General features: G+C 40.9%; 1 protein-coding gene across 1 annotated transcript in view; it reads left to right on the top strand.

Annotated features, from left to right (window-relative positions):
* LOC132394145 (A disintegrin and metalloproteinase with thrombospondin motifs 19-like) overlaps window positions 1-16,102 on the top strand; it is a 379,896-nt gene that overhangs the window by 149,524 nt on the left and 214,270 nt on the right. Inside the window, exon 11 of the mRNA XM_059969941.1 lies at window positions 14,290-14,430. Coding sequence (XP_059825924.1) covers window positions 14,290-14,430 — 141 coding nt within the window. The remainder of the gene's footprint in view (window positions 1-14,289; window positions 14,431-16,102) is intronic.

Raw genomic sequence — 16,102 nt, 5'->3', positions numbered from 1 at the left:
TTTTGCTTTCCACAGGGATCGCTCCTTGCGCGACTCCCTTATTCATTCGTTCCTTCCTACTGATCTCCCTCCTGGCATTTATCCTTGCAAGCAAAAAAAGTACTACATGTGCCCCTACACCTCCCCCCTCACTACCATTCAGGGCCCCAAACAGTCCTTCCAGGTGAGGCGACACTTCACCTGTGAGTCTGTTGGGGTCCTAAACTATGTTCGGTGCTCCCGGTGTGGCCTCTTGTATATCGGTGAGACCCGACGTAGATTGAAAGACCACTTCACTAAGCACCTATGCTGTGTCCACCAGAACAAGCGTGATCATTCATTTTAATTCTACCTCCCATTCCCATTCTGATATGTCCATCCATGGCCTCCTCCACAGTCGGGATAAGGCCACACTTAGGTTGGTAGAACAACACCTTGTATTCCATTTGGGTAGCCTCCAACCTAATGGCATGCTTCATCCCTCCCCCAGAATATGTAGACAGGCTAACTAGAGACGAGGCCACATTGGATTTGGTGTCTGGCAATGGAGCAGGTCAGATGTCTCTCAGAGGGAGGTCTGAGAGTCAGTGGCTACAACTTTCTGACCTTTATCACAGCTTTGAACAGGATTAGGAGCAGATGGTATGGGTAAGAATTTAACTTGAGGAGCGAGAATTATAATGCTATTAGACAGGTGTAGAGAGAGTAGAGGAGTGAGCTATGAATGCATTCTTGAGGTGCACCAGTGCTGATTGTCAGCAAAGAGAAGATGTTATTTCCAATCTGCACGGACTGATGAAGGAGTCAAAGACTCAGTTGCAGAGTGAGGCACGGAGGCTCAGGGTTTGGAACTTCTTTATTAGTATCGAGGGTATGACGGTATTGAACACTGAGCTGTAATCAACAAACAACAGTATAACATAGGTACTGTTATTTTCCAGGTAATAGAGAGCCAGTGAGAATGTATCCACTGTAGATCTATTGTGGCTATAGTCAAATTGTAGTGGGTCCAGGTCCTCACATAAACAGGAGTTGATTCTGGCCATGACCAACCTCTTAAAGCACTTCATCATAGTAGATGTGAGTGCCACTGGCAACAGTCATTGAGGGAGCTTGCCCTTCTCTTGGGCATTGGTATGGTTGTCACCCCTTTGAAGCAGATGGAAACCTCTAAGTATAGCAGTAAGAGATTGAAGATGTCTTTGAACACTCTTGCTAGTTGGTTGGCCCAGGTTTTCAGAGGCCTAACAGGTATAGCATAAGGGCCTAGTGCCTTGCAAGGGAAAGATGTTCTGGTCTGCTTATGAGACAGAGTCACGAGATGCTGCAGGGATTCACATAGGAGTAGTTTTATTCTCCCTTTCAAAGTGTGCATATAAGGCATTGAGCTCATCTGGGAGTGAAACATCACAGCCATTCATGTTGCTAGCTGTTGCCTTGAAGGAAGTAATGGCCTACAAACACTGCCAAAGCTGATGTGCATCCAATTCCACCTCTAACATCAACCAGAATTTTTTTTTTTACTCTTAGAACAGCCTTATATACTGCAAGTATATTAGGAGTTAGGATAAAAAAAAGCAATTGGACCATAATATCATGAGGCAAATTTACATCTTCATATTCTTTCTCCAAAATCAAACTTGGGATAAAGATATCAGCTTACCCCCTTCATTTTCAATTATCTGGATGTACCTGGCAGAGAGGGGTGAGGTGTGGCCCACTTGAGTGCCTCAGACTGCGTGGCCACTGGCACATATATGCAGCCATCAGTTGCGTTGGCTGGACTAGGCTCGTGCCGTAGGACCTGGCAGATCTGGTTCTCAAGATCTCAGACAACTGGAACATGAAGATCGAACTGTTGTGACAGAACATTTGCCTTACTGCTCATGGTATGAAATGGTGACATTGAATTGCTCAAACAAGAGGTCCTAGCAAGCCTGACGTGGGTTCAGTTGGTGTGTCTGTGATATAGATATGATGATTGGGTGGTCAGTCCAGATCAGGAAGAGAGCTCAGTGTTTTCCATCAGCCAGTGTTTCCATTCCGAAAGGCCCATTTAAAGGCGAATGGCTCTCTGTCCCTTACTCCATTATGACACAGTGTAGGGTTGAACTTGTGCGAGGTGAAGGCAGAAGGGTGTGCCTTCCCGTCTGGTCCTCACTGGGAGAGGATGGCCCTTGCACCCACCTTTACCACAAAAGGAGGGATTCAGACGGAGAGAATGGGAGCGGTCGTGAAGTGTCTCTTGAACTCCTCAAAAATGTGATCCACAGTAGCAGACCAGGTTACCGCTGAGGTAGGTGATTTGGTGAGAGAGGTGAGAAGTGCAGGAATTTGGCTGTAGTACCTGACGAAATGGCGGTAGAAGTTAGAGAAGTTCAAGAAGCATTGTAGCTGTATGAGGGAGAGCCGTCGGGCTCCTTGAACAATGGCACACACTTTTTCTGGGTCCATGGTTTTGCCTTGCGGTGAAAAGACGTATTCCTGGAAGGAACTGACTGGGGTGTGAAAATAACATCTCTCTAATGTAGTACAGCTGGTTTCCGAGGAGACACTGAAGGACTGAATGGGCATGATGCTCTTGAAAATGTCGTAGACGAAGATGAACTCACACCTGTGTAGCGTGTCTTGAAGGATCACGTTGATGAAGGCTTTGAAAACAGCTGGTCTATGGGAAAGTCCAAGAGGCATCAACAAGTATTTGTAGTGGCCATTGGGTGTTATGAACACCATCTTCCAGTCACTCCCAGTGTACATGCTCACCAGAACCTGTTTGGAAGATCTGGACCCCTTGGAGCGTTTCATTGTCCTTCAAGGGGAGATGGTAAAGGTTCTTAATGGTGACTTTGTTCAGTCCATGGCAGCCAATACAGGGACAGAGACCCCCATCTTTCTTTTTGACAAAGGAGAATCCTGCTGGGGACTGGGATGGTCAAATGAAGCTGTGCTGCAACACTTCAGCGATGTGGTTATTCATGGCTTGAGTCTCAGGATGGGAGAGGGAGAACAGACAACCTTGGGGAGGGGTGGTGCTTGGGAGTAGGCCGATTGTGCAGTCATGTGGTCTGAGGTAGCAGGGTGTTGGCCTCCCTTTTAGGCGACGGCTAAGCCATGGTACTCCTGTGGCAGTTTGGTGAGTTCAGGCATTTCCTCTGTCTCCACAGATTTACGGGTTGAAGTCAACTGAGGTTACAGCACATAGTTCGGCAGGTGGGTCCCCAACTCACCAGTGAACCGGATGAGCAGGCAATGTGAGGGTTGTGACTGGAAAGCTGAGGTAATCCAAGATATTGAATGAGTTAATAAGGAGGAATTGGATGGAGTTGTGGTGATCTCTGATGCTCATGTGCATAGGCTGTGTGCGCTCTGACTATCGCAGACCCCATGGAAAATCTGCAAATGGCCATGATGTAGAAGGGGTGAGAGGTAAGCTCTGTAGGGAGTTCAAGCTGCACATAGAGTCAAGACCAGAAAGTTGTCTGCTGCACTAGAATCCACAAGCGCCTCCTGTGCACAGTGTTCAGGTGGGGAGTGGAGGAGGGCAGAGAGAGTGTGTTAAATTAAATTTTGTAAAACATTGGATGAATGTTTGGAGGGAAAAATGACAATTTAACTCTTTCTGAGCTTGTAGAGTGTCTGTACAAGGTAAACTCTGCAGAACTTTAATATCTAATGTTTGTTGATAGTAGCTGGATTCTTTCTTAGTCTCAGGCACCATTAAAATACAAATATACGTCAAGTTGGCTTGATGGATTCTTGTTTGGATTCAGGCTTGTAGCTTATGTATAATATTAATGTTCCTTTGTAAGCCCAAAGGAATGTTGTATCCAAAACAATGGCGGACTAAAGATGAGTGAGTGACCGTTGCAATGTCTGATTGATTAATGATGGTATGCTGAACATTGTGTTGAAGGACAGAGGATGTGCATAAAAAAAGTCAGCTTGTGTTGAGACAAAAGATCAAAAAGTTTGTCAGTCCCTAGGTCTCTCTGCATTTGGAAAACTCGTACTTAATGGAGTGCCCTCCCTGGTTTCATTGGACTACATGAAATGTAGTGATTTCCTGAGTGAGTTGGAATTCAGAGTTCCCTTGACAACAGCGACAATCTTGTGGTGACTAAGAATTGTGAGCCCTGAAATCTTTGTGATGTGTTATGTAATATCTTGTGTGGTTTATTAGTACTTTCTATTTTAAGATAATAAATTAGGCTTAAGTTATCTTGTTGTGCATGTACACTTATTACCATATCTCTTGGATACTTGAAATGTTGAATGTGACTAATCCTGCCTGTTACAGAGAGTGAGTCGGGCTGTGGTGCTGGAGGCAGCTTACCAGATAGGAGGTCACTCGTCTCTATCTGAAGGTGCTGTTATCCGGACATATTGGGAATTTGATGCGTGGGAAATCAGGTGCTCTGCAGAAAGCACTCAAGTTGTTTCTCCATCGATGCTCAAACTCTTGGTGGAGGGATGATGGTTAAGGGAGCTCTGCCTAACTGCACAGATTCTGGAGGCATTGCTGATGTGGGTCCTGCAGCATAAAATGGTTATTAGTACAGAACTGGGGTTCTGGCTGATGATCTGGAGGGTACTTCCATTGTTAATATGGAGGGCTAGAGTGATAAGGCTTTCAAGGTCAGACGGCATCTCCTGGATAGACAGTTTGCCTTTCAACCACTCCAAGAGGCGGTGATGGTACTGGCTTGGCAAGACTTCCACCTTCCAGCCACAGTCCTCCACAAGGGTCTTGAATTCCAGTGTAATCTAGTGTTGAGTGTGAGCCTTGACACAGATGAAGAATCCAATCCACTGCCTCCCTTCTTCTTCCAGGATGATCGAAAACCAAGGATGTCTCTGCAGTGAGTTCCTCATATTGATTGCAAATGGTAGTTTTATTATTCCAGTTAACAGCAGCCCAGGTCAGAGAGAGATGATGAATGCAGACTTGGCTCAAACCATAGAATACAGAGATGGCTTGAGCTCGAAGTTTAAGACACACTGAAACGGACAGCTGCGGCATTGCTTTGGAGATCCATTGAGGTGTTAGGGCACCGGAATCTGGGGCTCAGAGGTGGAGGTTGACTGGCATGGGGCTGCATTATGAGACAGGTTATGAGAGTGGTGAGCAGATGGTCAATGGTTTCCTGCTGCTTCTGGATCGTGCACTCTTGTTGTTGAACAACTTCCTTTAGGCAGGTAAACTCAGCTGGATGGGTATATCATGGGTTCATCCGTTCTGTCAGGAAATGTAGAGCAGGCTTGACCCAAGAGCAGAGCAGGGGAAATGATTTAGCAGTGACTAATAAGTTTATTAATCAACTGCAATATGTCAAACCATGAGAGGCCACAAAACAAGAGAGAACAAATACTAAACTCACAAGGAACAAGGTAACTGAAGGCCAGGAGCAACTGGTCGAGGCACGTGCTGAGAGCTGGGTTTAAATAGGCTGCAGGTGATGAGTTGGAAACGAGTACCGGGTGACTCCTGTTAGCTGGGTGGAGACTGAGAGATGCCTGCCTGCGGAGACCTGACTAACTGAAGGATCAGTTCAGAGTAGTGGGTTAGATTTTCCTCTAGCAGGAGCAACCCTCCTGTGATTCTGTGTTATCCTTTAACTTTTCTTTTGCTAGCGGACTCACAGTGCTATACAGTTAGAACTGTTTAAAACCATGTTTCAACTTCCCATTCACTTTTATGTATCTTGTATACCATATTCTATTTCTTCAAAGTAACTAGAAGGGAGCTTATGGGTTTTAAGTCCCATTTTATTCCCCACAAGTGTTGTCTCACTGTATGTTTAATATTAAGGTTAAGAAGGATAATCAAATGTGTTAGTGATAAAACACAATAATAGGTCCTTTGGCCCAAATCTACCAGTCAGTTACATAGCCAATGGACTTACCCACCCACACAACTACCTTTGGGCATCTTGTAGAAATCCACTTGGTAGAGGAAGAATGTGCAAGCTCTTTGCAGATAGCACCAGAGGTCAGACAGACATACTTTATTGATCCCGAGAGAAATTGGGTTTTGTTACAGTCGCATCAACCAAGAATAGTGTAGAGATATAGCAATATAAAACAATAAATAATTTAATAATAATAATAATAATAATAATAATAATAATAATAATAATAATAATAATAATAATAATAAGTAAATTATGACAAGTGGAAATACCCTGAGCCTATTTGCTCAGGGTCTTTGACCCTCCGAGGGAGGATTTGTAAAGTTTGATGGTCACAGGCAGGAATGACTTCCTATGACGCTCAGTGTTGCATCTTGGTGGAATGAGTCTCTGGCTGAATATACTCCTGTGCCTAACCAGTACATTATGGAGTGGATAGGAGACATTGTCCAAGATAGCATGCAACTTGGACAGCATCCTCTTTTCAGACACCACCGTCAGAGAGTCCAGTTCCACCCCCACAACATCACTGGCCTAATGAATGAGTTTGTTGATTCTGTTGGTGTCTGCTACCCTCAGCCTGCTGCCCCAGCACACAACAGCAAACATGATAGCACCAGCCAGCAGACTCGTAGAACATTCTCAGCATCGTCCGGCAGATGTTAAAGGACCTCAGTCTCCACAGGAAATAGAGACGGCTCTGACCCTTCTTGTAGACAGCCTCAGTCTTCTTTGACCAGTCCAGTTTATTGTCAATTCGTATCCCCAGGTATTTGTAATCCTCCACCATGTCCACACTGACCCCTTGGATGGAAACAGGGGTCACCGGTGCCTTAGCCCTCCTCAGGTCCACCACCAGCTCCTTAGTCTTTTTCACATTAAGCTGTAGATGATTCTGCTCGCACCATGTGACAAAGTTTCCCACCATAACCCTGTACTCAGCCTCATCTCCCTTGCTGATGCATCCAACTATGGCAGAGTCATCAGAAAACTTCAAACCTGAATCTCTGGGGCTTTAAGGCAACAGTTCCACTATGCCGCCAACTTGTGCTGACACATTTACCACACCATTTAAAGACTCCCTTTAGTGAAAGATTACTTCTGCCCTGGTATAAAATAGGGAATTAATTTAATGTGACTTGCATAGAATGGAGAGGCAAATATTTCAACTGATTCAATTTAGTTGTTCATTAAAGGGAGGCTACAGTGGAATGACTGAAAATCTTGGGGCTGGAGGTGCTACGTAGGAAAGAGAAGAACTTTTACTGCACATAACTTGCAGTTACTTGCAAAGGATTTCCAGCTGCCTACTCGACTTCTGTGTGCTCTATTTCTTTCTGCTCCTGAGCAAATCCTGTTTGAAGTGAGAAGTTGTGAACTGTGCACCACATCAGGGATAAGGAGCAGGGCAGGGAGAAAAGAAACCTCACAACTGAAGCTTGGATAGGTTCAGAAGCAGAGGGAGGTCTGAAAGGGGCTTGGATTGGCATAAACCTGGACCAGGCTCTCTCTCCACCTTTGCTTCATCTCAAGATACTCTGCCAGAAAACATTCAGAATTATCTCATGTAAACGAACCACATTGTTTAGTCATGAAGAATTCTGCGTATCTGAAACTTGACGTAAGCTGTTTTTGTGAACACCAGATGTTTATTTTAACCTTGTTAAACAGCTGTTAATGTTCATAGTTAATAGCCCAGTGTTAAAACCTAGCACACAATATGATTTTATTTTGAATTCTACGTGGCAGCATGTGAGAGGAATGGGCTTACATTCTATTTATAAAAGATATAAACATAAATCATTCAAAGATTATAACTAGGTTACAGACAACTATAAGTAATTGTTTGCTTATTGAACCCATGCTAGGGTTCAGAAATCTTTGGAAAATTTGCAAGTTTGTACCACAGCAATAAAGTGCAACTCATGATTCAGGACTGTGATTGAGTGGAACAATTAGGGAGATGTTCGTCTTCATCTTTGATGTTAAGAGCAGTTTCACAATGTTCTGGTAATACAAATAGTGTTGGCCACTAGACTGCTTCTGTTGTGTGAGTGACCATGTACCCACACTTTGACAATAATTTTTAATTTTGTTTGATTAAATTGTTCCCATGACATTTTAAATATAAATTGACTCATTGCTCTGCTGCAGAATGGCTGGCCTGCCTGCTTCCCAAATGTTGCCAAATATCCCCATTAATATTTGCTAAGGAGATTGAGGTGTCAGAGTGGAGTGATGTTCTGTATCTGGTTTTCTTCTGCCACACCTGGAGCTTGACCACTTGGAAGATCTTGGATTTTATGATGCCTGGAATTGGCAGATGAACGTTTAATCTTGGCACTGTAGTATGATTGATTGACAGCAAGTCAATCTCTCTGTAAATATACAAGGTTTACAATTTTGTTTCATTGTAATCAAGAATAAGTTGCCTAAATTGTGTTGTAAATTAGGACATGTTTTAATATTTTATTTTGCCAGGGCTAATCAAAGAGTTTAAATACCATGCTGACATTTACAATGCAATGCTGGAATCTGGAGCAACAAATGATCTGCTGAAGAAATTTAGTGAGGTGAGCTGCATCTGTTGGGGGGGGGGGGGGGTGGAGGAATTAGGCATGTTTCAGGGCAGGATTTTGACCTGAATCATTGATAATTCCTCTTGACCCACAGATGCTGCTCGAACCCCTCAATTCCTCCAGCAGAATGATTTTTCTTTTAAACTTTTCCTATGGAAAAACATCCCAAGTGCAAAGCAGAAGGAATGATGAGCGAGTGCTAAGCCAAACAACGTAGGTTTTAAGGAAGAGTCCAGTAGCTTGATCTAATGGAGTATCTGTTGTGAAAAGAGAATATTACGCAGGCAAAGATATTAGGGAGTAAAACGCAGGAGAGGCATTGGCGCCAGTTGTAGGGAAGATGTGATCCTTAAGAAGCAAGTAACTGCAGGGATTGGGAAGGATGAGGTTATGAACATGTTTAAGTACAAGGGTAGGGAGTTATATCCTGTCTTCTGGCTACTGAACCAATGTGGATAATTACTCTTACCTCAACACTGAACACAACATACAGACTCACTTTCAAGGACCTCGGTGTCCTCGGTGTATTTATTTACTTGTTTTTTGTTATTATTATTTTACCTTATTTTGTACATTGGTCATTTATCAGTCTTTCTGTGTTGTTTTTAAGTGATTCTGTTGTATTTCTTTGTTCTACTTCTGAATGCCTGCAAGAAAATGAATCTTAGGGTAGCATATGGCGAAATAAATTTACCTTAACCTTTGAACTTCCAAACTTAGATACCTGAAAGCTGGTTAGGACAGCTAGGACAGGAGTATTGGTTGGAAGTGATGGAATATAATCTACAGAGAGTGGAGAGATTTAAGGCCAATCATGAAGTTGTTGGAATGAACATTTGGAAGGGAAATGCTTTGAACATACAAATTCAAAACAGGAGTCAGCCACTTGATCCCCGTAGTCTGTTGTGCTGTTCAAACATGCTATAACTGATATGACTGTTAACATAACCTTGTATTTTGCCTAACCACAGGAACCTTTCACTAGTTTGCTTACCAAGTATCTGTCCACCTCATTCTCAGTTTTTCAGACTATGTTTTCAAGTTCTTTGAGAAAGAAAGTTTCAAAGACTCATGATCCTCTGAGAGAGAAAAAAAAATCTACTTCCCACTTCCTTAAATGAGATTCTTCTTATTTTTAAACAGTTATTTCTAGTTCTAGATTCTGAACTCGAGGAAATATCCTCTCTACATTCATCATGTCAAGACCTCTCAGGATCCTATACATTTTAGTAAACTCCTCTTTCACTTCTAAATTCCAACTTTTGCCCTTAAGGTAACCAATGCATCTCTGGGTTCTAGTTTGTTAATCCTTCTCTGAATTACTTCCAATGTATTAACATCATTAAACAGGGAGATGAGTATTATATATTTTCTCTGAAACCTTTGCTGCCAAAATAGACTATTTCACATTTTCCCATATTATACTTCATTTGAAAGATCTTGTCACTTAACATCTATATATACTTTATAATCTCCTTAAGTCCCTATGGGCTTTGCTCTGTTTGTGTCATCAACAAACTCAAAAAGGGAAAGAGACAAGAGAATAGAAAATAACAGGCTGTTAACATCTGTCATATGGAAGATGTTAGAAGCTATTGTTATTTCAAGGCATTGAGGGGGAAAGTCAAGCAAAATAAGCAAAACCATTGTGGAATTGTGAAAAGAAAATAATTTTTGACTGACCTACTGGATTTCTTTGGATCTTCAGTGACTTAATACAAATCTTTACACAAATTGAAAAAGTTTGAGGCTAAGCACTGATCCCTGTGACATATTGGAAGTTATATCCTTGCAGTAAGATGGCCCATTAATGCTACTTTCTGTATCCTGATTGCCAGCCTTGCTTTTCTCTAAACAATATATTAACTCCTACATCACAGGATTTTATATCCTGCATTGAGCTTTGATGCAGCACCTTATCAAGTGCCTTCCGGAAATCTAAGTATAATAAATTATCAATTTATTTTTAATTTAAAGATACAGCACCGTATCAGGACTTTCCGACCCAATTAGCTTACTCCACCCAATTATATTCATGTGACCAATCAGCCTACTGACCTGTACATCTACGGAGTGTGGGGGGAATCCGGAGCACCCGGAGTAAACCCACACAGTCACAGTGAGAACATATAAACGCCCTTCAGACAGTGGTGGTGAGGGACTACAGAGATGACCAAAAGTGGATATTTGCAATGATTAAGGACAGAACTGGAGCACACTCCTACATGGTGCATCTGATGTGATCTAGAGACAACACGTCAATCAGTTGAGGAGAGCAGAGTCAATTGTTAGAGAAGAAAGGTGGACAGAACTGTCAGAACCACTTCTTACAGTCCTAGGGTCAATTTCTACAACCACCACAGAGGATGTCCCAGAACCTGAGGTGGTTTCACAGCCACAATTCTAACCCTACCCCAACAGTTGTTAAGATCATGGAAAGTCTAATCTTGGCCTCAATTCCAAATTCCTTTCTGTTCCTTGTAAGTCTCCTGTGGTGCAAAATGGAGTCTGCTCTAGCCTTGTATTCAGACAGCTCTCTTGCCAGTACAAAAGGCACAGGGTGAACAAGTGATCTATCAGGGTGAAACCCACAGAAACTGGAAGAGCAACACCTGATATTCCACCTGGGTAGTCTACAACCCAGTAGCACGAATATCGAGGTTTTCCATTTTAGGTAACCCCATTTTTTCATCTGTTTTTTTTTAAATTCTCCCCTCCTCCCCTCCCCACCACCACTTTGCACCTTCACTCTGATTGTCCAGTCCTCCCATTTTGTACCCCTTCACACATGGACCTCTCTTTAGCCATCTTTGTCTCCTTTTCCCTCCTCCCTCCATCAACTACACACAATTTTCCCATCCCCACCTCCCATCTGCTTCCAGCTGTCATTCACCTCTCCCTTCTCCTCAGATGATTATCATTCTTGTCTTTTATCAGAATCCTGCAATGACATTGAACATTTTGAACACAGTGCTTAAGTCTCTGTCGTGGATGTGTTCACGGCGCAGACATACACTCAGTGGCCACTTTATTAGTTACATCTCTATAGCTGTTCATTAACTATCTAATTAACTAATCATGTAGTGGCAACTCAATGCTTAAAGGCATAGTCAAGAGGTTCAGTTGTTATTCCAACCAAATATCAGAATGGGAAACAAATGGGATTTAAGTGATTTTGACTGTGGAATGATTGTTTGTGCCAGCCAGGGTGGTTTGAGTATCTCAGAACCTGCTGATCTCGTGGGATTTCATGCACACCAGTCTCTAAAGTTTGCAGAAAATGGTGCAAGAAAAATAAAATCCAGTGAACGGCAGTTCTGTGGACAAAACTGCCTTGTTAATGTGAGAGGTCAGAGGAGACTGGCCAGACTGGTTTACGCTGACAGTAACTCAGATAACTACGCATTACAACAGTAGTGTGTAGAAGAGCATTTCTGAATGCAGATCACGTTGAACTTTGAAATGGATGGACTACAGCAGCAGAGGACCATAAACGCGCACTCAGTGGCCAGTTTATAGGAGCTGCCTAATAAAAGTGTCACTGAGTGTAGGACAGCAACAAATTTGCAAAGCAGCTAAAGTTGACAGTGTTTATCCATTATCTCTGTGGTTCATAGAGACTAAGGCTTTAACAGTTTGCTAAAGGACATGTATAGCGGTTGGTCCTGGTCCCTACATTTTTCTTGTATCTATTCATTGTATTTTTTGGTAAAATAAATCAGCAGAGAGACTTGGGGAAGAGCTCTTTGGCCACTGAGTGGGAACACTTGTGGAGAAGACTTGCAATAACTGCATGTGTGGCAAATAACAGGGAGACTTGTTCGTAGTTACTGCAATTGAATGTCTCCTTTCTTGAAGATGGTCAAGATTGCATCTTCTCTGAGATATACTGTTCCACGATGAGCTGATGGATGAAGCCAAAAGTGTTTCCTTGCCATGTTTTCATCTATTAGTAGGGGTTTTAGTTTCTCGAGAGGCTTAGTTATTTGTCAACTGGTGAATGGCCTTTTAAAGTCTGTGCTAGGCTGGAGTAGTGCTGAGATTGTTACACTGTGGAATGGAATCAAGAGCACTTCTGTTAGAGAGTCCTTATTAAGGTAACACAATTTCAGAGGAAATCGATTGTTAGGGGTTTACTGTATGTAAGTGAAAATTGGCTCTCTTTAGGTTTATGTCAGTCTGGAATTCAGTTCAGCATTAATGTTCTCATTTGTCAAAAACATATCTTCAAATTTTCATATTTGAGTGCTGGTTTCTTGTAAATCAATATGGAGCCACAGAAGTACCAGGACAAAGCAACATCTACTCGAAAATATTAGTAGAAATAATTGCCTTAGATAACACTACAGCTCCAAAAGTAAAATAAAGTTATTATAAGAGCAATCCTTTTGGTGTATTGATGGAAGTTAGGGTAGGCTGGACAAAGTACCTCTGAAAAAGAATCTTTTTTCTTCAAAGGCCTTCACCGTGAACTGAGTGGTACTTTTCTGGCACTTCATTGAAGTATCTCATGAAACTTGTTGTAAAGCTGGTGTCAATCCCCTCCAAGATATCCGATGATGATTCAGAGTGCTAGAAATTTTAAGTAGTTTTAGTATGGTGGAATTTTCCTACACTTAGTTGAGCTAAAATCTTGGCTGTAAGGTATGACAAAAAATAGTTGGAAAGACTTAGTAAACCCTGTCTTGTCTTCTTATCCTGAATAAAGAAACTTTTAAATCAATTGGAGAATCTTGATAAGATTAACTACTTTTCGTTAAGAAGTATAGACTACAATGACTGAATTGATTCTTGATTTTGATTACATGAGCAGATTCTGCTGGTTACCTTTGTTTTAGTTATTAAGTGGCTTTCAATATAATTTAAGTGTCTCTTAAACAAGGTAATCATATCTGACTCCATCAGCTCTGGCAATGAGTTCCAGATATCAAACACTCACTGTGTAAAAAACCCCTCCAAATCCCCTTTAAAACTGCTTCTTCTCACTTTAAACCTCTTCCCTCTTCCTCTTGTTGTTGCTCTTGTAACTTCCACATGATTAATATTACTAGAGGTTTATGCCCAACATGGAAGTTCTTCCAGCAGCTGTGTTCATTGAATGAAGATAGAAATATTTCTCACATAAATCCATAGGATGATAAGACAAAGGAGCAGAATTTAGCCATTCAGCCCATCAACTCTGTTCCACTATTCTCTAAGAATTAACTTGGATTTGAATAATAAGTGGACATAGATAACCATCCATTGTCAGGCGTCTTTTATGGGGAGGTCAGGGAGCAATTTTGCAGGACATTCTAATCAATAATTTTATATAACTGAGTCGAGTCAATTATCTGCAGAAGGTGAAGGTGAGTGGCCACTTTTCCAGCTTGCATATTTTCCAAACTAGCAAGTGCAAATGTGGAGCAATCATACTCCGTATTCCGAGGAAAGGAATAATTTTTTTTTTTACGTTTATGGTCCCATCTTTGATTTTTGTTATTAAAAAATGTGCCATTTGTTTGGTCTGCAATGATACTTAACATAAGTAACAATGCAAATACCTTGATAAACATACTTTTTCTCCAATTTGAAGAATTGTTTATGGGTATGATGCAAATAACAAATAAAATAAAATGAAGTCTAGTTGAACAATTCAATTAGTAAAATACTAAGTGTCATCCTTTATAAGACTTTACTTAACATATTTGAATTGATTAAAAGTCGTTTGTATGCTTATATATTAATTGCCTGCTCTTGACAAACTGCAGATGTTCTTTTAATTTGTTTTTATCTGTCAGTAAAACAATAAGCATTTTTTTTAAACTTTCCTTCAAATTCAGTATGGGAATGAATCATGACAATGATCATCCATCCTGTGCAGATGGCCTCCATATCATGTCCGGGGAATGGATCAAAGGGCAGAATTTGGGAGATGTATCCTGGTCACAATGCAGCAAGGATGACCTGGAAAGATTTCTAAGGTATGTACATAACTGATTCATTTACTTTATCTTGTTGCAGCAATTAATGTAATAGACAATAGATGTATAGACTTAAAGTAGTATTTGTTTCTCAGCCAAACACTTTGTTTGTTTCCATTGTTAGATCTAAAGGGAAAAACTACATAGAGAAAAGTTTTAAGGTTTAAAGTTCCTCTGGTTGTTGGATTAAAACAGATATTGGTAATTTTTATGCACTTTTGAAGCCAACATTAGGTTGATTAATGTTATTGGGTGGAAAAAAAAGTGCAAATGTATTAACTGGGATGGCAGCAGAGAAAATTAAACCATTAAATGTATTGGAACGTGCACATAAAATGTAATGTGCACATAATCATTTTGAATTGATAACTTATTGGCACAATTATGTTCTCTTAGATAGAACATTCCATAATGAAAGATCTATCATTCTTAACTTTCAATATAGCTCTGTTTTTAGTAGTATTCCCACATGGTACTTCATTGTGATTGAGTTGATCATTGGTGTTTCTTGTCTCCATGCACATTTGCACTGAATGCATGATTGCCAACTGTAATGTTTTTACATAACATGATAAAGTTGTGAATTGATTGTACTGTCTATGTTCTTGTTGAGTTTTTAATATCTGAGTAGTATTGTAAATATATATTGTTTGGTTAAGCATTCTTTGTTGTTTACATAGTTCATTATGAATTATGTGAATGTCACATGTCACTATGCCACCACATTGTATTTGAGTGCTTCATTGATGTAAAGCTAAGCACATATATCCCAGTCTCCCATGTTTCTCTTGTGTTTAGTTTTTGGCATTACAAAACATAACAGTGGTGACAAGTAAGTTTTAAAATCAACCTGAGATGGCCACCTACCTGTTGAACTGCAGCTCTCTTTTTCTTCACGAGGGGGGAAAGGTGGTCACATTTTTAAAAAATGCAGAAAACAGTTTCATAAGCAGTGAGTAAAAGGTGGTAGTAATCAAAAATTTTTAAAAAACAACAGAACTGCCCGGCTATATTGGAAAGTTAGATGCATTTGATTGCACAACAGATAACTGCATCTTGTATACTGAATGATTTGGGTAATATTATGAAGCAAATTGAGTAGTCGAGTGCCAGTTTTACTGAGTATAATAGGTGGAAGATCATACAATTTACTTAGAAGTTTGACAGCTCCAACCAACCCAGCCAAACTGAGCTTTGCTGAGATCATGACTGTAATGACTATAGGTCGCTTTAGGTTTCATAGGCAGAATCAAAAAGAAGGGAAATCCATTTCAGCTTATGTGGCTGAATTGAAGAAATTGTCTGAGCAATGTGAGTTCAGTGATGGTCTTAATGATGTGCTGAGAGATCATTTAGTTTGTGGAATCTTTCAAGAACATATTCAAATATAGTTCCTAACTGAAGTACAATTCACTTATAAGAGAGCAGTTGAAATCACTGTATCAATGGAAGCAGCAGTCAGAGATGAAATTGAGTTGTAGTCTGGAATAAGAGTGAGCATGAACAAAATTGAAATGAACTAAACAGAAAATTGCCTGGCTAAAAAAATTGTGTTATCTTTGTGGCAGAGGCTCACATACACCAGACCAATGCAGACTTAAATGTGAAACTTGCACAAAATGGAACAAATAGGACACATACAGAGAGCATGTTAGGGAGACAAATCTAAATC

Source organism: Hypanus sabinus, chromosome 5 (assembly GCF_030144855.1).
Source record: "Hypanus sabinus isolate sHypSab1 chromosome 5, sHypSab1.hap1, whole genome shotgun sequence".
In the NCBI taxonomy this organism is placed as follows: Eukaryota; Metazoa; Chordata; class Chondrichthyes; order Myliobatiformes; family Dasyatidae; genus Hypanus; species Hypanus sabinus.
The sequence above is the reverse complement of the archived record's forward strand: the minus strand, read 5'-3'. Positions and strand labels throughout refer to the sequence as shown.